Consider the following 22,078-nt stretch of genomic DNA (forward strand, 5'->3'; position numbering starts at 1 on the left):
TACCAGCCTGAGCTTAATTTCACTTACCTTTCTGGAATTAAGGTATCTGGCTCCTTCTTCGTAAACCCTGCCCCCCCCCCCCCCCCCCCCACCAAACACTGGGCAGAACTCGATACTGAGCTTTCTGTGTGAAAGCACGTAACGCTGACATCTAAATTGCACCTGGAAACCAGGGCGTAGGGAGCAGAGAGTGAAGTGTCATGTGGGAGAACAGTCCACGAAGCTTTAACACAGTAACACCCGCAAAAACCCACGTTGAGGTTGGGTCTGGAGCAGATACCGATACCCAAGGTTTATGCAGCTGTGGAGCTGAAACACAACAGTCACAGAATGGGGGTGGGGGTGGAGATTCCCCTTCAGTTTTGCATTGGGGAAAATTTTCAAGATGGTGCCTGTAAAATCCTGTGAACAACGCTATGAAAAGAAACCTGGCATCAGCCCGGTTTATACGTGCGAGGCAGAATCTTTTGGCAAGGGCGAGCCCCCCCTCAGCAATGGTCCAAGCCGAGATCGTAACCAAAGAGAACTGGCACAGAACAAAACTTACCACACAGTTCAACTACAAATGTAGTTTTTCTTTTCTGGTATCAAGTACTTAAATATCTTTAAAGACACATTAGCATCTCGCTTTAGCTTACCGTAAGCCACTTCTTACCAATAAATACCTCACCACGTGCTGAAACCAAGACGGGCGGCTCCATCTCAAGAAAAGCTGAATCAGCTGCAGCATCACACCCAGTTTTTATTCCAGCGTAATGAAGAACTGTAACCTCGGGTCACACGGGGCCACCGAAGCGCACCCGGAACCGCCGCACGCGCTTACCGCTGCCAGACGAGTTCTTAAAAAGTTGCAATGTGTGATTTTGAAAAAATTTGAGCACAGAGATGAGCTTGTGAGATCAATTACTGCCACGGAGTTCTTCTAAACCTTGAATAAAGCGTGGCACATCGTTCCAGAACACGTACAGAGATTTAATAACGCAGGAAGGACTAATTATTCAGGAGACAGTTTTATATGTTGCAAACATTTTAATGATTACTTTTGAGCTTACACGTTGGTGGTTTTTTTTAAACTTCAAACTGCAACAAGTTAAATAAATGTTTATAATATACAAAGAAAATACAACCAAAAGTAAAACTTGCTTTAAGTGTGCCTTGCACTAGGAACCAGTGTTTTTTAATAGCTTTACTGTTGAGCTGCACAAACACACTTAAGGATTTGATCTTTATAGCAGGGCATTTGAGAAATCAAAATATATTCCCACTTGAAAGAAAAAAAAAAAAAAAAAGAGTTGTGCATGGTTATATGCAAAAACCCACTAACATACTCCAATAGTGCAGGCATCGGTAAAAAAGAAAAAGCTGGAGATGCCCATTAACTCTAAGTTTTAAGAAAGCAAGTTTCTGACCAGTTAGCTTAAAGCCAGCAAAACAGGGATCAGTGATGGCAACTGTAGTGTACAAGGTATTAAATGACAAACTTTACACAAATACACTGTTAGAAATTTGTATCAGTGAACACTGAAAATCTGATGATCTGTTCTTTGGAACAGTCAAACAGAACCACCTTAATTTCCAGTTGTGCAAGCCCTTGAGCATCACACAGTGTTCTGTGCCAATTTCTTGCTGGCTGTGTAGTTACAGGGATTTATTTTGTCATTAGCAGCTAACAAACTTATTCCACATGTTCCTAAAGCCTCACAGGTGAAAAAAAAGGCAAGTCTCATCAGAGCACAGCGTGGAGATCATATTTTTTTTGCACACAAACACAAGAGGCTTCGCTAGTATCAAAAACCACTTTCTCCTGTCCCGCACTGCAGTCCGCCGCTCAGTTGAGGTGGAAGCCTTTCTCCATGGTAGCAGCCAGCAGGCGCTCTCTCATGATCTCCTCAGAGGAATACTCGGGCAGTTTCAGGTAATGCACACACGTGTTCACCGAGGGGTAACTTGCATCGGTAGCATCAACCTGAGGAAAAGAACAGACAGTTTTTACCCCAGTTGTTCACAGCGCTCGATACGGAAGCGAGGAGTTGCGAGATCCTCCGATTCCCGGCATTTCCTGCACACGTAACACCAGCTGTCAAGAGACGGCAGCATCAGGAAAGCTACAGACCAACTTAACTTTATATGTACATTAATTCTTTTCTATTCAAATCGAAATCGGAGAACAGACCTGAAACAGCTTAGCATAGTGGCATAAATTAAAAAACAAAAATTTAAAAAACCCCAAACCATCAGTGTTATTTCTTGATGTAGGAACTATTCCATTCAAAAGCCAAACCGGCTGATTTGAGGGGCAACCTGCAGAAGCCGTACCTTGCGTACAACAGTGAGCCGGGGATGGAGGTTTGCCAGTCCTCCCGGTGGGAGTGTCGAACAACCAGTGGTGAACTGGAGAAAAGCCTTCCTTTCGTCTGAAGACATACCACACAAGACTCTCACAAACCGAAGGAATCCAGGGCTTGAAATAAATTAAAATAATTAGTTATGACAACTTTACTAGAGAGTGGTTTTTTTAATTTCTCTTGAGTTAGTCACATCTAAGCAGTCATTGGTGGGGTTCTAGTGCCTGTTTGGTATTGAGTTAAGAACAAAACATCATAAAACCCATAAAAATATTTCTTTAATCTCCTTGCTGAGTATTACACAGAAAAATGTAGGTAAATAAGAACTTTTCTCTATTCTTATCTTGGAGTGTTATTTTGGAATCTTGGGTATGAATGGGTAGAGAAGCAGACAGAGCTCAGACCTATCCTATGAGAAGGATCCAACTGACTACCATCTTGAAACTTTTTCTGCTACATTTCTGCAGTATAAAGCTGCTTCAATTTCTACATGATTTGATTTCTATCCTGTTAAAAGGCCCTCGTGTAAAAAAAATAAGAGAAATCTAACAGACTACAAGAGATCTTCAAGGAATCCTCCAGACAGCCCTGCTTTCATCCAGGGATGAGGGGGCATGAGGAAGTGCAGCCGCTGACACCTCAGCTGCAGCCCTGCAGGCAGGGCCGGGCCAAGAGAGGAATCCTCCATGCAGCGTCTGTGACTGACTGGGATCCTCCAACACGCTTGTACTAACACACTTCCAAAAGTAATTTGTACGTTATTGCTACCAAACATAGCAATTTTGACAAACAACAATCTAACAAACCCCAAAACCACCTCCTGACAGCCAACCACCAGTATATTTGTTCCCTGCATTTGTTCCACAGATGAAAGTACAAACACTAAAAGGCGATTATTAATAGCCTGTATTAGTTGCCATTACATTTCCACTAGTTGTTCATATTTTAGTATTTAATTTTTTTCTATCCTCTCTCATCACAAAACCACCAAGTACCTTCTAACCTGTATGTTGTAACATACATGATTATTTCACATAGTTTTAGACAATCACTTGCTCTTCTGTGACCACCAATCCCATCCAGTTTGGGGTCTTCATCTAATGAATATTCTGGACTTTTCATCACTTAAAGCCTTTATCTATTGTTTTAAAACCACTCAGAACGTAAGTACCTATCTCGTGTATATCCCAGTTTAGGTTCGGTATAATTGATGATATCCTCAGCTGCCCAAGAAGGTGATTGATTTCCACAAAGAATCATCTGAACTTCTTCATGGCTGAAGGAACTCAGCTTCTCCATTGGGAAGACTCTGTTGAAGCCATCTTTAATTTACAGAAGACAGAGTTATAAACATAAGTCAAAACAATGTTTATAAAGTAACATCAGCATTTCAATTGTATTTTAATCAAACCAGAATCAATCAACAGTTTCTTAATTAAGATAAATGAAACCTCTTCGAGATTAAAAATGGCATAACTAATGTAAAGGAGTTATGAAATTAGTATCTTACCTACTGCAAGATTAATTTAGAAGTTTGTTTTTGAAAGCCAGTCCATGCCACCACTTCAAAACAGCACACCCTGAACACCGATTAGTCCACCTAATTGCATACACGTTACACCATATTTAAAATTACCTCTGAATGCCTCCATCTGTTTCTGTATACCCGTGTGCATGCAGAAGTCAAACATGAGATCTACATATTCCTCTGCGTTATCCATTGTTACCGTCTGTAAAGACGAGAGAGAAATACTGTAAGAATTCACTTTGCATTAGAGTTACCTCTGAGACAGTAAAAATTTAAGTGCTGATTGAATTGTAAAGGTAGGTTGTTTCCTTACCTCATCTTCACCCCCTGGCTTGAGATCCACGGCTGTAAACCCATATACTTTGGACGAAGGGCAAAACTGAAAATTAAGACTTCAAAATACAAAGATAGTTACTAACTGGAAACAAGTCTGCTACTGCTTTCACAAATACACCAGATTTATAAACTGCACCCCCCACACCCGAAAGCATCTCACAACATTTCAAACCATTATTTGTGGATCATTTTGTATACACATGAACAGCGGTACCGCCGTACAGGACTACAGTTAGTAACGGACTACACAGATAATACGTGACTCAAATCTACGGTGCGCACACGCGGGTACTCACCCACCATGTATTGGGATTTGATAACCCTTGAAAATTTCAGAGAATTTGATACCTTCAAGTTACCAGCTTCAAAACTGCTCAAACTGTTTAATTCGGTTCACAAACTCAAAAAATTCCCTACATCAATTTCCAGCACTAAGTTCTAGAGCCGCTGAACGCGTAGACATTTGGGCCCTTCACTGGCGCTTCCTCCCTGTCGAGCCGCGCTGCAGCCCACGAGGCCGGCAGCAATTCCTGCACCCACACTACGCCTTCCTGGCGGCACAACTTCATTTCAACAAATAACCCATAACATTAGTGGGAGAAAAACTACTGTTGTTTCACAAGAAATAATTCAAAACTACAAAAGGTGACTCCTGACAGGAGTTTTACACAGGTATGAGCACTTCTATGTCTTTAACTTTTTGCTAACTTTTTAACGGGGATTCAAAAAACTGCACTGCACGGCTGTTAACACAATCCGAAATTTCAATCTGTCTCTCCAAAATAGCTTGATCCATTTCTATAGTTATCACAGCAAAGAAGTTACTGATTCACACTTTTCTTAAGGTTTTTTATAAGCATTTGGGTGTTTCTAGAGTCATGTGCCATTGCAGCACAGCCACATTTCAGTTTCAACATCAGGAAACCGAGTAAGTGAGAAAAGAGAATCCTCAAAGTAAGGAACAAGAATATAGCTACAGATGGCAAACTGCATCTTGCTGCGACTCTAATGACTCCCCCTCGCAACCATACTATTTAAAATGAATTTAATTTCTAATTAAACATGTTAACATTTGTCTCTAACACCACACTGTGTGCATATTTATAAATAAATATGAAAACACTTACCCCAAATCCTCTATGCTAAGTGGAGGCCCCGAACCTGATGGATTCTTCAGCATTAATTCCTGTAGTTTTGTGTTCTTTTCATCTTCTGACAGACTTTTGTTGCTTAGAATTTGACGCCTTTTAATTGCAAGGTCCTTAATTTCTTTTAGAAACCTAGCTCTATGTGGATTTACTAATTCAAAGTCTTCCCATGTTAAAATCCCATTAAACCAGGCAGGAGGTTTAGGTTTTGGTGGATCAAGAATAAATTCTGATTTGGAGTCTTCTTCCAGACTTCCTACTGACAAGGAATCATGCCCTTCTTCTGTAGAAGCCTCTGACTGACTTTCAGTACAATGCAAGTCTCTGTCACCCCGCGATTCATATATCAACTTACTCATGTTACTTTTAATATCCCCCATACACATGAGTTTAAAAAAAGGCTTAGAAATGGGTAAATCCACAAGTCTATTGTCCTGAATGCATTTAGCCAAGAAAATTCCAAGGAAGTGAAAGAGTTTGGTTATTCTTTCAAGTTCATCACTATCTTGTGGGAATGGTGCTGTGAAGAGTCCACACGATCTCTGTACATAGTAGCCAGGGGGCTTCAGTCCACCACCAATATCAACCTGATTTGAGAGACACACGCAAAAAAAGTTGACGTTGCTAAAGGTGAGTTTTAGTATGTATCTGTGCTCTTAAACTTCTCATACTCTACTTCTCTGTTGCAAAGGAAAGGGGTAAGGAAGCAAGGTGTGGAGCAGAATGGTCATTCCTGACCATGATGAATGGCTGCTCACTCACCATGTTTTCTTCCCTTCCTGGATATCCAGCTCATTTTTCTTTTACACAAGTACTCAGTTTGAAATGCAAAATGAAATATACCTGACGAGACTCATCATCTGGGAAATCATCATCACAAAGCCAAGCTCCCAAATCTGTCCTCTGAAATTCTGCAGCCACCAATGCATAAAATTCCAAGGTAGGACCCAGGCCTGTTCCTTCCTCCCCTAAAAACTCAACCTAGAAAAACATAAGGAATGTTAATAATAAAAGAAAATCCTAGTGAAATGTTCAGCGTTGATTATGGAACAGGATATTCAATATCCCGGCCAGTACGTTAGAAATAGCTATCTAACCTCGCTCTGCCAGGCAGATATGCTTTACCTCTAGAACAGATTTTCTGTCTGCATGAATCTGCATGACATTTTCTGCCCATTCCATCAAGGATTCACCTCGCGGAACTTTCACTCTTTCATGTTTGAGGCGTCCAACTCGGAATTCTCCTGGATCATCACGTCGCACTGTGCTTGTGGTCCTTGTCCGTTCAACAGTGGCTTCACGTCTGTTCTGCAGCCATACAATTGCTCTGGAAAAAAACAAAACCCAGTTGTTAAAAGCTTCAGTGTCTATCAGCAAGAAAACTTGGAAGTAGCCACTAAGAAAAAGTTACCTTATTAAGTACTAACCTACCTTTTAATTTATTTTTTTAATTATATACCAAAGTATTTCTCAGAAATATCTGAAATGCCCAAATATGGGCTGCTTCATAATTTATGAGCTTTGCAAACTAAATAATTTTTAATTACTATGAAGGGCCAGCCATAACTTCCGACGTAGTCGATAGCACCAATGAAAACGTACAAATCACCATCTGAATTAGTACAGTTTTCAAATTACAGTGGAACGAACAGAAGGCAGCATTTACTGTAGTAGTTTTTAATCACAGATGCTCAAAACTTTCTATAGACACTTATTCCAACTTCCATTATATACTGCAAGGCAGTTGTACATCACCACACTGATACTGGGTGATACATTGACCAAGTTTTACAGCAAGATTCACTTACTTAGACACTTATTAAAGAAACACAGAACGGAAGTTGAAGTGTAGTCATACACGTAACGACCCATATCAGCGAAGGAAGAACAGACGCCTTTAACAGCAGTACTTCGTGAAGTCAAAGTTCAAAATTCTTGTATGTATTGTCATGTGGGCAGCAATAAATGATCTACAAAGATACCATCTGCTGGTTGTTCTGCAACTACGGTCAAGTGTCACGACAGACACAGTGTACACACACATGGGCATGTACACACAGAGTTCAAATAGAGTATTTGAGTTTTAAGAACTACTTCCGGTATTTTAAGAGCTTAAGAAAGAAAGCTCTTCACTTACCAAGTAAGCACCATGCAATGCAATGGTTCCTGAAGGTTCTCTTTAAAACACAGTTTTTCTAAAACATTACCTTTTTCCAAAGCAAAAACAAAACAAAAAAACAAACACACATGGGTCCAGTTTTCTGGCCCACTCTTCCATAGAAGTTCAATTTTTCCATATTAAGACTTAAATTGATGTCTTGCAAGACAATACCTTTTGTTCTCTTCCTTTTTCTTTCCTTTTAAAAGCCTCATTTACACTTTTCATAAGGCATTTCTACCGTGTATTAGAGACAACAGTAATTTTTCCAACCGTCCACACTTTCTTCCTCTTTGGAAAACAAACAAACAAAGCCAGCCAAGAGAACCCACGAAAACTAATTAATCCTTCTCATTACACAAAAGTAAGTTGGCAAAAATGTTTGCAGTGCCTACATCCTCTCAAGGTAATCCCTCCTGCAGTCAAGATATGATGGATTCCTAGGTAACGAAACACTTTAGAGGAGATGCTTAAATGCTTTAATGTCAGTTTTTGGTACAGTTTCATTATGCCGCTTATACTCACTTTCAAAATACCATCCTTTTGCTCGATTTTGTCTATTTTGTTAACACTTCAGTGAATTAAAACCAAATAGGCCAAAACAAACAATCACCTAACCATTGTAGGAACTATAAGAGAGATGTGCTTTGGTTTATGTTTTCAAAAAACATTTAACTCACATTTATCTTCAGAATGTTTTTTATTTTGTTTCTTACTCCTTTATGCAATGAGCTGCAACCCGGTTGAATTACTGCCCGATACGATAACCTAGCTAGAGGTACACAAGCAAGTCTTCAGCTAAAGTTGAAAAATGAAATTTCTTCAAAGGAATTTCCTGATTAATATCCAACAGAAGGTAGGCTGCTCATCATAAACCTCTAAACACAACTAACAAGAAATGCTTCAAGTGTCCAAAGGTCTATCTGAAGTTTTCCATCTTCTCTCCTTTTTTTCTACTATCTAAAATGCTTTCCATTTGGCAAGCAGAATCTCGTTAGGATAAGGTCCTTCTGTGAATTATCAATTAAAAAAAAACAATTTATTAAAAAACAAAAGGAAGCAGTCTTTTTTTTTAAAAAAAAAATTTTTACCTTGATGCTCCAAATGCTGTGCATGTGAAGTACAACTGTCTTGTTTCAAATGGAATTAAGAAAGGACACTTGCTTGTTAGCTGCTCACACCAGTCTGGCAACGCTCCACTTGCCAGTGCCAAGGGTTCCTGCAGTTTCATGCGAGGGAAAAAAAAAAACCAACAAAAAAGCATTTTCTAGTATTAGACTCAGGTTGTCCCAACACATTTGTAGCCAAGTACATACACCCAATACATTTAAGTGTGAAGTTTTCACCTGTGCTTGAGCAAGTTTCTTCCTTCTCAGCAACTGCCACTTTTCCCCCCCCGCCTTTTAAATGCTATGAATGAGAAGATCACAGTTTCTGGGACTAAAGAGTGAACACAGGGCACTGTAGCACGAACACACTAAAAGCTGTAGCAAATCCCTGGGATGTGTACTGCTCACAGCACTGCGGGGAGATGCGAGTATACAATTACCCAGAGAGAATTACTTCCAAGTTTTTCCCCATAGTGATTAGGTACTGCCTCCTCAGTATCAGAAAACATGAAAGAAACAGTGGTAGTAAAGATGATCCCCGCTGAAATATTACTACAGTCCCTTCTAAAATACAAGTATAATAGAAAAAGTCTGCAGAAATTATTACTTGAAAGATATTCACAGGGTGCCTGAATAGCCTTTAAAAGGAAGTGAAAAAATGAACTCTTTTTTAAAATAAATAGAGTAACCTAACTGTAATAAAAAAAAAAAACCGAACTCAAAAAAATCGCACAAGAGCCAAGCAAGTCAAGAATCTTCACCTTCTTTAAATCTCTAAAATGTAGTTCTACTTAAGAACTATATCTTAAAGTTTTCCTTTTAACATACCTAACTGACCTGGTGCCAGGAATATGTTTTCTAAATGCTATTTTTGAAAGCTTTATGTCGTATTTATAAACAATGAAATGTTTGTGAACCCTAACACAATTAATTACCTTTGTTACAATATTATCAGGCAGACATACATACACGATGTGATAACATTGATGTTTGGTGCAGACAAAAAATTATTCTTCATATCCTCAAAAGATACAATTTTACTACAACTTTTTTCTGGATACGCTTTTATTCAGACTAGTCCATTCTTACCAGAATTTACTCATCCACAATACAAGGAAGTAAATACCATATGAAACAATTCGGAAGTCAAAATGGCAAAAATACTAGTAATTTTGAAGTGTCAGGGTAAGGAAGAGTGTAATAGAGTCTTAAAAAATAATATTACATATACACATTGTGCATAATACATTAATATAATACCTCAATCTGTTGCAGAATTTTTGTAGTAATTTTTTTGCTTGTGAATTCATCTGGTGGAAAGTTAAACTGCGGATGCTCATCTCCTTCTGAAAATATCGAGAGAAAATTTTTTCCTTTATTTTGTTTTCATTAAAACATTTAAGAAGCTCTGCTAAATAACTAAGTTACCTTCTTGAGTACTTCGTGCTGTGTAAGGGTCACTGGCAACTATATACAAAATGCGAAGTAACTGCAGAACATCTTCTACTCCACAGGAGTTCTGCCCACTACCAGCTTTGGCCTGAGGTTGCTCCTTTGCCAAACTCAGGATATCAGAATTTTGAAGAGTAGAAATGGCCCCTTGATTTAATCCAGATTTTGATCCATGTTCACAAAAATCCTGTAAAAAAAGAATCGTTAAGAATGAAAACTGCGTGTGTTAGATCTTTAGGACTGCGCACTCCAAGTTAATGATATGAAAAAAATCAGAATGATTTCTGTGTTTAAGTTGAACACTTAAATTCTGGATGGCTCAAATCATGATTCAAACGTGTTTTAACATAAACAGAAGACATTAAAAAAAGCAGCGGCAAAACCTAAACTTGATATTGGCATGTGAACATTCAACTTTCCTATCCACGTCACATCCCTCCTCCACAAGGATCTTTAAAGCTGCAAAACAAAGCACACAGCCATTCATAATAAAAAAGTTTGGATGCAGATATATACCTTGTATGCAGCTATGAGCTGGGAACAATTTCTGTTTTTCCTAATACTTTTATTAGTGCCGGTTAATTTCCAGTGGCGCAGGAAAGCTGAGTCTGCATTCTTCTGCAGGTAGGTTATCAAGTCATTCTTTGGTAATTCGTCAGTGCCAAGGTACTGCTCCACATGCTCTACTGACCAGCAACCCTACAACAGGAACCACCAAGTGTTGGTTTTTCCTGATTGTAAAGTCTTTAAGATTTCACATGCATTACATATTGCCTTTTTTAAAAGGAGCATGCATTTACAAATGTACTCACTCATATCCTTTAAGTAATTGAAAACTGTTAGTTTTTTTAATGTAGCATTTCAAAAACTGCAGTAAGATTTGTCTTGCTTTTGTTTAAACAGCCGTAAAAACATACACAAAGGCACAGAAGTGTCTTACCATTTTTCCACTTTCTTTCTCTTTATCAGAATCCTTCATTTCTCTGTACATGATTCTAGATATCAAAACAATGAGTTAATATTTCATACTCAGAGCAAATCCTCTAAATTCTGAAGCTATACACTGACTTGTTAGACATCAATGACATTAAGATAACATGATGGAAACCAACAGTAGCAGCTGCTCTGTGCTGCAGAGAGCATCTTGGATACCCTGATGCAGCAAAGTTCTTAAACTCATATTTAAGTTTCATGATGTTGATATTTATCTTGCAAATTATTTAATGTTTCCTTAAGTGAGGTTTGAGTAATCAAACAACCCTCATTGTGCACATTTCCCAAATCAACTCTAGGTTTTTCGCTACACACACCCCCCAGCTCTTTGAAATTCTGAAGCTCTAGGGTAGTGTGCTGTGTACTAACTTAGGAGATATACACATTTACAACTATTTCTCATGGTTTCTAACTAGAAAATAGTTTTGTTACAGCACATAATTTTTGGAACAAGGCAACTCAGAAAATAGGTGCAACACAAGAACACTGTGAGGGTCCTGAGGGTCCGCTCTGTCCTATTATACAGTTCATTAATGCAGATGTTAAACAGTACTGGACCCTGTACTGGATGTTAAACTGGACTGGACTGGGATACACCACTAATGACCGGTCGAGCTGGACTTCATACCAATGACCACAACCATCTGAGCCTGGCAGTTCAGGCACTTTTCAGACACCATCTAGTCAATACTTCACTAGTTTGTCAAGGAGGGAGAAAGCGTGGAAAGCCTTGTTAAAGAAAATAACATCTGCTGTTTTCTCCTCATCCACTGAGCTAGTCATCTCACCACAGAAAGCTATCAAATTGGTTAAGAATGATTTCCGCTTCATAAATCCATGCCACCTACTCCCAACCACCTTCTTGTCCTTCATTGTTTGAAAATGGTTTCCAGGACTACTTCCATCACCTTACCACGGATGAAGGAGAGGATGACTAGTCTGTAGTTCCCTAGATCAGATGTCTCCCAATCATCATGACCTTTCAAAGATAAACAAGAGTGGCCAGCTCTCGTGGGTGCATCCCATTGGATGTGGTTGGGACTTCTATATCCTGTTTAAGTGTTCCCTAACCTTTTGCCCTTCACACCCCTTACCAGCTTGAGCTCGAGATGGGCTTTGACTTTCCTAACCCCAAAACTTCATGCTGGAACAATGTCTCTATATTCCCTCTGGGTCATTTGGCCCTTCTTCCCTCTCTTGCATGCTTCCTTTCTATGTTTTGACTTCTGCTGGGAGTTTCTTGTTCATCCACACAAGTCTCCTACTGCCTCTGCCTGCCTTACCACACACTGGGATGGATTGTTCCTCAGTGTGAAGGAAGTGATCCTTGAAAAATCAATCATCTCTCCTGGACCTCTCTTCTCTCTAGGATTATATCCCCATTGGATTCTTCCAAGTAGATTCTTAAGCAGACCAAATTCTACTCTCTTGGTCAATTGCTTGACTTTTGAAATATTATTAACAAATCACAGTTGAGCATTAGAGGTTATGACTTTTTTTGTTTTGTAGTCACAGCAATAGCTTTAAAACTATTAAGAACATCCTGACATAAATGCAAGAAAAACTAATTCTAGCATTGCTTCCTACAGACGAGGAAGAAAAACTTAACATTGTTTCACACCCATTTCCTAATGGTGGGTCACAGTGTTCTCTGCACAGAATAACAAACTTCAGAGCTTACGTGTATGTTGGCTCCCAAATCCGTCTAAGTTTGTCAGATTTCACATTGCCATTACAGGAAAGCTGTAATAATTTCTGTACGTAATAAAAAATAGTAGATCGAAAGTTTGTTAGGGGCAGTTCTACTTCTCGAGTTGTTCCAAGTCCTGAAACTTTCAAGGTGAGTGCTAAACGTGGCGAAGGCATGCACTCAACCTCTTCCAAGAGTTCTGAATGAGGGGTACCTGCATGTGAAAAATCGTTTGAGAAGACGTTAATAAAGAATACATGTAACGGATGACAAGTGGGCTTAAACACACTAAAGTGGCTCAATAAGGAAGCGTGAAGGCTTCCTGCACACATGCCAAAGAGACGATACTGAGTTCTAACTATAAACTTTATCTAAGGGCTGTAACTGCAGAACTTCTTTATGTAAGTAAAGCTAACAGGAATTTTTGAAATCCCTATTGATGCTTATGTCTTGATAACATCCCCTTTAATATTATCACAGCACATACATTCTTCTTTTCATACACAGTATCTTCCTGTTGTATTAACTCATTTCATTTCATCAAAATCAACAATGGCTCGTTTCCACATAAGCTAAACCTACATAGTCCTTTCTGTAATGAACCTTGACTACACCCAGGCTGCTAAACAAGAATGAACTAAGGAGCGAGATCGGGTGCTGTGCTGCTGCTTATACAGACGGTTCCATCAAAGCTAGTCTGGGTAGCTCAACACAGATTATTCCTTGCAGGTGGAACCAGACATAGCAAGAGATTTATCACTAATCTGAGTTAAATTCATGAGTATGTTTATTTTACAAAGCACTTAATTTACTGTTCCCTCAATAACGCTTTGACCTGCAGAGGTAGATGAAACTCTCATCCAAACAGAGAAACCCACACAGCCACAAAAGCATGTTGTACTGGTCAATAGCAATAGGATCCCCAGAGCCCAATGGGCCCTTAACAGTGAGTCTCCATCCTAAAGCCGTGTCAAGGATCACAACTGTCTTGTCAGCCAACCTGGTGGAGGGATTTCTAGGTCAGTTGTCTGCTGAACATTAGTACGACCAGGTCGTGGGTCAAAAGCAGGAACCAGAGCAGAAAACTGCCGTTTCAGTACATAGTCATCATCCCATGTTCTTCTACGGCCTCCTTTGGTTTCATACTCCTCTTCTTCCTAAATAAATAAAACAATAAATAAAAAGTAGTTGTTTTTTAGATTCTGCTACAAAGAATCATTTGATCAAAAATTTAAAAGTTAACTAGGGAATACAGCAGCCATGGAAACTAAAATTGACACAAAAGATATCAAGCTGGCACATAACAGCATTTCCGTTTAACTGATCAAGCAGGAATCAGAAGCACAGACATAAAGAAATCAACATAAATGAGCTAACCTTACAACAGGTGTATTTACAATTGCTGGAAAGAATGAAAATTTCCATGAAGTACCAGAACATGAGGAAATACAGAGTATTGTAGACCAGCAAAACTGACGTAGATATTTTGTGTATTCCACAAACTTTGGAATATTGAAGATTCAAATAAAATCAATGGTATCAAAATAAACACATTGACTTTTCTGATACCAAGTAGTATTTTTTTGGAAGTGCATACATATATTGATATATAATATATACATGTTTTATCCAGAGATTAAATCAAACATCAAAATACTGGGACTATTATGGTGGGAAGAAGATTAATTTTCAATAAGCCTTAGCAAGTATTAATTGCTTATGACTTTTTTACGACAAGCTTTTAATCTGTTCAACTCCTCATTGAGAAGAATAACACAGTATATCAGAGGGAACCCCCAAAAGGAAAGTTTTCTTTTCCAGATCTGATTCTTGCTGTGTAATCTCAAGCAAAGACTACTTTAGGTATTTCTGCTTCTTCCCACAAACAACAATAGTAACTCCATTTTATAATTTCTGAAAAGTGATCAGCAATCTGCAAACTAAGGTTATTGTTTGCACTGTAGATCCATTTAGTAGTACTGGCTTTTACATTCCTAACTTCATACCTGTGCAAAACGTGAAATAACGAAATGTTTAGAAACATACAGAGTTTCTACTAAAAGTGAAATCACAGTAGGACAAAATGCTAAATATTCTAGTTCAAATGACTAAAAATTGTGCATGTTAGTTACAAGAGGAAGTTTCTGTAGTTCCATAAAACAATATTTACATTTATGTAATAAACATTAAATTTTCATCTTATATTTTTCCTCTTAGACCTTGCAATATCCATTCTGAACACTTCAGTGGTGGTAGAAGACCAAGAATGCATCACACCACTAAAGAACCAAATGAAAAGCCAGAACTAACAGTAATGTAGGCAAGACCCATGTAGACTAACCTGCTGGGTTTTGTCTTGCTTTTCTTTTTTTTTTTTTAAATTAAAAAAAAAAAAAAGAAAGATCTATTTCCGCTGACAAATTATCAGCTTGCTTCATGCAGGCCTACAGTTAAACACATCCCAGAACTGTATGTATTATTACTGCATACACTATTAAATTCAGCAGCCTACCCACAAAGTTATACCATTTTATCAGCCACTGAACTAGTGATCCATCATTTCTACTGTCTGTTAACTTGTGGCCAAAGCTGTTTTTAAGATGATTCTGACCTATAAGGTCTCAAGGTACGCCGATGTTCAAAAACGCTCTTCTCTGGAATAAATGTTGAAAGTGGTATAATCAAATTTGTACAGAAAGGGGACCGCCCTGTTAGCTGTCCTATCTTGTGAAGTCTTGCAATTTTATCATGCTAATTTGAATGCATGAGAAAACAGCTTTCTTAATACTCAAAATATAAGCAAGAATGGGGAAAAGGGACAATGAACTGTCTTCATTAAGTAGTACTTAGTTTGCAGCTCCTAAAAACTGTAACGTGATTTTAACTTTGGCGTTTCATTTAAAAATCTTTATAGGTAGGTATTCTGAACTATTAGTCTGAAATCTAAATAAATTTGTTTTAATTAATGGACAGATTATAGCTAGGACCCCATAATGCCAAAAAACCTGTGGATTTTTATTGCATCTGTTAGTCAATTAAGATATCATCCATGCTAATTATACTGTACCATAACTTCCTCATATTCTTGATCTTCTTGATTATCATCTTCATTTTCATCATCTTCTTCATCTGGTTCAGGTAGATCCTCATCATCATCTAACTCTGCCAACAGAGTACTAGCTCGGCAGCTATCAAGAAAATCTATAATACACATACATATTTACATACAGAACAAAAAGAAAGAACAACTTTTAAAGCAAAATTTTGAAAACTAAAGAACAGGAGCATTAAGAACAGTGAAAAAACAAATCTCACTTAAACAAGAAAACGAGAGAATAAAACATTGCTTATGGCATAATAAGAATGAAAGCTGTGATAAAAGCACACACCTGACAAAAGAAGTACTTAACACTCATATAATTAAGTGATCAGCAAGAGTGATCAGTTTCTTGTTTGCTTATATCAAATACTTTACAATTACACTTCTTTTAAATTAAAAAAGATCGTGAAAAAAATGGTACACAAATGTATCCTGTCTGATTCTATGTTTACTTAATTTTAAGAACAGGTTAGCAATGTAACTTCCACTAAGAATGTATGGTTTAGACCTCAAATTAAGATGTAAAGGGCATTTAAAATAAACATCTTAAAGTGGCATTTTTCAAGATTCAACCACTAATTAGTTTCTGTAACAAGAAGCTGAAGACAGGTATAAAGTTCAATTTCACCCACCTAGTACTAAAACTTAAAAACCAACCCCCCCAAAGCCGGAAAACAAGATCACAGCAATCCAAGGTGGACTGGGATGAATCTTTGAACTTTTACGTTTTCCTATACACATATAAACTATCTGTACCACCCAAACACCCTTTGAATTGTTGCCAATGCCTCAACAGAAACTTTAAGGTAACTCTATTTGCCCAGTTGTTTATGATATTTTTTTAAGACTTCTCACACAAACAAAATATTAAATGAGATTTAAAAATTAAAGGAATAAAGGGAGATGGCATATGCATACATCTAAATCAGCTCCCTCCAAGCAGCTCAATTCCAATATCCATTGAAATTACCAGATATTTTTCAGGTAATTTCAATAGGCTTTAGGACAGGCAACAAAAAAGAACACAATCTTAATCCCAATCAGATTTTAAACAAATCAAGTATCTTCTCTTTTGAGAACATCTCACAATCCAAAAAACTTTACATTAGGAAGTATTCTCCCGTATCTAGCCCAGGTTTTTCTCGACTTTGTTTCATCAGCTTAATTCCTAAGCATAATCAACCTAGTTAACCAAATCTTCTTTCACACTATTCATATCCTGCAATTAAATTCCATCCTAATATCTGTTTCTAGCATATAGTGCCCACATAACTCTGGATTTTGTTCCTCAAATCATATAATTCCATTCTCCAAGTCATTTTCATTTCTGTGTGCTTTCCAATTGTTTGCAATTACTGTTATGGTATTGAGTTACCTGGAACCTCATATACTATTTTAGGTATATAATGTGTCTAATAGCGGAGGCTTTTCAATCGCTGTGTAATAAAAGGTACCTCACACTGAGCATGTATCATGCCTATACAACAAACGAGAAATAATGTTTCAATTAGAGTTCATATGCAAACTACATTAGATACTACACTCATTTGATTACGGAAAAGATTAAGTGCCTAAATAAATCACAATGATAATAATAATAATAATAATAATGATGGATAGAAACTGCTGAAAATAAAGACCTAAAACCAAGGAAATACTATTTTAACATTATTTTACTTACTGTCTTACAGAACTATTAACATATGAACAGCTCAACTTTCAAATACTTTTCAGTAAATAAAATACTACATGAGAAAATCATAACAACGGGAGAAAAGTAAAAAAAAAAAAAAAACATTAATGGGAAGTCTGCTTATGTTCATTTAAAAATGAAACTTACCATATAAAGAATATTCTGCCTCCTGACCTGTATCGCTCTCACTAGATGTTGATGTTAGGCTAGTAGTTAGAGTATTACTAAGCGACTGACCAACAGATAAAACTGTAGTTGCGGTAGCTACATTGCTGCTGCTAGTAACACTGGATGTAGACATGGTCACTGTTGATGTGGTACCAGTTGTAGTCAGATTAGGAAAACTTTGGGCACCCATAAGAGGAGACGCTATAGATAAAGATATGGTAAGATAAAATAAATGAGTTGATGACTTGAAGAATACAATTTACATGCATGAGTCCTGTGTTGAAAAATGTATTTGGGGTTGAAAAATTATCAGATGTGCTATTTTACAATAAAGAATAACAGACTAAAGGGGAAGGGTTTCCCATTTTAAAAGTGCACCCTACAACGCAGATGCCCACTCCTGAGCATATCCCCTTGCATACATTTAACACAATTTTATTAAATAAATCCCCAAACCCCACTGTAAGTCTCAAATTACTTAATTTCATTTTCAACATATGAAAAGTATTTCTGAAATCTGTTATTTATCTGAATAAGCCTAAAATGTAATTTAACCTCTAAACGGCAGTATAATTAAAATCATACAGGGAAAACAGTTTTAACTATATATAAAAGAATTGAGAATAGAACACAACAAGACAAACATGAAATGTGATTTTTGAGCATTTTCCTAAAGTTCTTAAAGCCGCTCTGAATTGTTATCTTTCCCATAACTATTAGCACATATGTTCATGATGGGCAACAAGCCTGAGCTGGCAGTACTGCGAAAGATGTGACTTAATACCTTACTCATATCGGATGACTTATATTAATAATTTTCAGAATAAGCAACAACTACGAATTTACCTTACCACACGCAAATAAAACACAGTAAATGCATTTTAGTTAACAACTGAAACAAGACTGAATTAATTGTAAACTCAACAAAAATTTTCAGGTATCATACATAACTGAGTATAAGTTATACCTATGTGCAACTACATATTTACATCCCAATCTTCAAAACATTTTCTCACATGCTTATCTTCAACCACAGGAGGTTAATCACATGTTTGCATGTTCAAATGTGAGGGGTCATCTATACTTAAATTTAAACCTTATGTTTTCCAATATACGATTCCTAAAATTTATCAAATGCAAGTTTTGCAGTTTTAAAGTAAATATTTTCATTATTGCAGCCTATGTAAACTGAAGCACCACTTTCTTAAAACAAAGAAAAAGATTTCTAAATTCTGAATTTCAGACTACTATTATTATTGATGTTTGCAAAGTTTACTACTCTTAAAGAAGAACACGATACAACCAAGACTCTTCCCCTAAGAGCATTTGGTAGCTTTTTGAGAAAAATAAGTGTTACTGTTAATTTTTGTTGTTTGTCAGATACTCTTTTTTTCTTCTCTCTCCTTAGGAACATAAATAACAATTTGTAAATAAAAATATAAAAATGAAAAAAAAAAAAAAAAATCAGCTAAGGTGACCCCAGCAGGTGTAGTACTTGATATTCTTTCTCTGTGTGGGGAAGGAGAGAGTGAAGTTTAAATTTAGGGTTGTTAATAAGCCTATGCTCATCTCTATGAAAGCATGGAAATTTTCCAGTCCAAACATTTTTCCTTTTGTTAAGAACTTGAAAGTAAGCTGTTCAGTATTCGTATCTTCCACACACTTCTAATTAATAACAGTAAACCTTTGCTGTTACAATAAACAGAAAAAAGCCATTTAGCGTCGGCATTTCATTTGCTTTGAATTCTAGAGCAAACTGAAACTGGCTACCCCAGACACCACTTAACTCCTGGCAAATATTGATGTTTTTAAAAGGCAACCACTACAGCAAGTCCAGAAGACTTACATCACTAACGGTGATTTCCAGACTTGACTGTTGGTTTGGGGTTGGTTTTTTTTGTTTTGTTGGGGTTTTTTGCTTGTTTGTGTGTTTTTTATATGTTAAACCTGGACAGGCCAAAGAAAAATTAAAAAAAAAAAAAAATCCAAGCTGTTTTACAATGCTCTAATATAACTTTGGTGAAATTGCTCAAATTTAGTCTCCAATCTCTTTCTGGGTCACATGTTCCTATTTACAGTTTCTATTTGTATAAAATGTATAAAAAAAGGTAATTCCTACATGAAAGGTAATTTTAAAGCAGGAATATATTTTAATATTAAATCAAATTTTTAATTTGCCACGTTCCTATCTCCAGCTTTAGCACTCTATGAAATCAAACATTCATTAAATTTGTTAAACTTGCTGTTGAAGTATCTTTGTTTTTCAAAGGTGCTCTCTCTCTCCTGCCAGCAAAAAACTACTTCAGAACCAGAGACACTGACTATCTGCCAAAAAAGGGGATCAATTCCAGGAAATCTTCCCATGAGTATCTTATTTACATTTTTAATGCAGGCCAAAAAACATTCTCCCCTCCCCCTACGTATTCACGATATGAATGCAAGAATACGTAAAAAAAAATAAATCTCCCCAACGAGAAAGAAAACACTATTAAAAGAAATTTGGAAATGCTAAAAGCAAATGCCACATTTTTAAATAAGGAAGCACAGAAGTCCTAGAAAAGCACAAAAGCTTCACAAGAAACTGAGTGCTTCTTTCTGATTTGGGTAATTTTACTTTTTCTAACGTGTCTACCTCATGAAATGCAGCTCTTCAGATAAAAGCCTGTCACCATCACTGAACAAAATACCTAACAAGGCTGGCTGAGTAACACCTCTGACGGGAGCATGCTGAAAATTCAGAAGAGTGAACTCACAACAAGCAGGTTTACAACTTACCTGCTAATACCTCGACCATACATATAATTTGAGAACATGCAAATGTTAAAGCACGTATAGAATCCCATTTAAATCATTGTTAACTACAAACTTCCTTATGCTTAATATGCCTGAACACTTTGCCAAACTGAAGCCTTAACGACTATTCCATTTTTAGAAAACATACAGAATATAATAATTATTAGAGTACATTAAGTTATTCAGCCTGATAGAATGCGGGAAATTACTAAAACATCATTGTGCAGTTGATTTTTTTTCTTTCTACCGTGTTCTTAGTTCCTAAGCTCAGAGACTTCACAATATGCACAAACTGCCTTTCCTGATGAAAACGGATAAATAACAGAAATAGGCAGATACAAGGTGAGTATGCAAAACCTACACAGATCAGAAAGAAAGAGTATTCCACATTAGCTACTGTTGCCAGTCTTTCAGCCTCTTGATCTAACACCATGTTCTCTCTCGTCCTAAGCATATAATAGGCATCAAATTCAAATAATTTTCTATTTGATGGGTACCACAGTGTAATCTCACATCACAGGGCAACGTAACACTTTCCAGCTGACACGAGTTCTACAGGCACACACAAGGTCGAGGCTGCTCTAAGTTCATTTCTCTATTAGGCCAACCAGAATCCAAACTTCTTTAAGTCTAACAACAAAAGCTTCAACCAAAACCAAACATAGCTTACTTACTTGCAGTACTCATGACATTTCTTCCCAAAGTATTGGTATTGTTATCGCTGCTACTTCGGCTTAAATTCATGTTGTTAGTGGCGTTGGTACGTGCTATATTTGCCACTCTTCGTACAAAAGACTCCAGGCTGGAAGTTTCTCGAGATGATAAGTTAGGAACGCTTGCACTGGAGCTCATTGGTGCCCCAGCAGCCAACAAAGAACTAACTGAGAGTCTGTTACTTGCTGAAGAGCTTAGAGGTCGTTGGGAAGCTGCTTCTTTATTAGTCAGTTCGGAGACTGAACTCACGTCAGGAGAGCTTACACTAACAATTCCCATGGATATAGCACTGGACTCCCCAGGAGTACGTATTGAGTTATCAGGACCTAACTTCCTCTCTGCATTTTCGTTTCCCATGTCCGCTGTTAAGGTGCTGGTGCTTGCACTGGAAGATGACCCTACTTCAGCCTGAGGCACACTATCAGCGGAACACAGAACAACAATTGGTTCATGGACGTCAGTGCCTGAAACTATATTTTGCTCCATGACACTTTCTGATCTCCGCTCCATTTTGGTCGAACCCAAGCTGATGTCGCTGCTACTGGCCACGCTACACACAGAACTGCTGCTTCCTTTTCTACTTGAGGAGCCTGCAGCAGCAGTCGTCTTGTCTGGACAGTTGTTTTTCACCAAGCTGCTCCATGACTGCGTTGTGCCTGAAACAGTGGATGAAACAGGTTTGGGTGATGCCGCTGAATCAGGGTCGTACCCTGGTGCAAGCTTGAGGTCAAACTTTCCTTCTGCGCCCATACGGTAAGAGTTAGAGCCACCAGCATCCCAGGTGACATCAATCCAGCCTGGAAAGGGACAGGAGTGTGTGAGATCCAGCAGAAAGCAGACAGGAGCGTGTC

The 22,078-nt window shown here is 37.6% G+C and overlaps 1 protein-coding gene across 5 annotated transcripts in view; it reads right to left on the minus strand.

Annotated features, from left to right (window-relative positions):
* Window positions 1–1,001: 1,001 nt before the first annotated feature.
* Window positions 1,002–22,078, minus strand: part of HECTD1 (HECT domain E3 ubiquitin protein ligase 1) — a 61,284-nt gene continuing 40,207 nt past the window's right edge. The window contains exons 24-41 of one of the 5 annotated variants that reach the window (XM_074148715.1): window positions 21,188–21,883; window positions 17,700–17,921; window positions 15,827–15,960; window positions 13,760–13,916; window positions 12,751–12,973; window positions 11,017–11,071; window positions 10,593–10,775; window positions 10,053–10,263; window positions 9,885–9,970; window positions 8,607–8,734; window positions 6,483–6,684; window positions 6,201–6,338; window positions 5,337–5,944; window positions 4,187–4,265; window positions 3,982–4,075; window positions 3,517–3,667; window positions 2,317–2,461; window positions 1,002–1,966 (exon numbers count right to left, since the gene is read on the minus strand). In XM_074148715.1, the coding sequence (XP_074004816.1) occupies window positions 1,829–1,966; window positions 2,317–2,461; window positions 3,517–3,667; window positions 3,982–4,075; window positions 4,187–4,265; window positions 5,337–5,944; window positions 6,201–6,338; window positions 6,483–6,684; window positions 8,607–8,734; window positions 9,885–9,970; window positions 10,053–10,263; window positions 10,593–10,775; window positions 11,017–11,071; window positions 12,751–12,973; window positions 13,760–13,916; window positions 15,827–15,960; window positions 17,700–17,921; window positions 21,188–21,883 (3,650 nt within the window). In that variant the 3' untranslated portion in view covers window positions 1,002–1,828. Of the gene's footprint in view, window positions 1,967–2,316; window positions 2,462–3,516; window positions 3,668–3,981; window positions 4,076–4,186; window positions 4,266–5,336; window positions 5,945–6,200; window positions 6,339–6,482; window positions 6,685–8,606; window positions 8,735–9,884; window positions 9,971–10,052; window positions 10,264–10,592; window positions 10,776–11,016; window positions 11,072–12,750; window positions 12,974–13,759; window positions 13,917–15,826; window positions 15,961–17,699; window positions 17,922–21,187; window positions 22,025–22,078 lie in introns of all 5 variants that reach the window. The other 4 variants (XM_074148714.1, XM_074148719.1, XM_074148717.1 and 1 more) reach the window with 4 other exon arrangements.

This window comes from Numenius arquata, chromosome 6 (assembly GCF_964106895.1).
Source record: "Numenius arquata chromosome 6, bNumArq3.hap1.1, whole genome shotgun sequence".
In the NCBI taxonomy this organism is placed as follows: Eukaryota; Metazoa; Chordata; class Aves; order Charadriiformes; family Scolopacidae; genus Numenius; species Numenius arquata.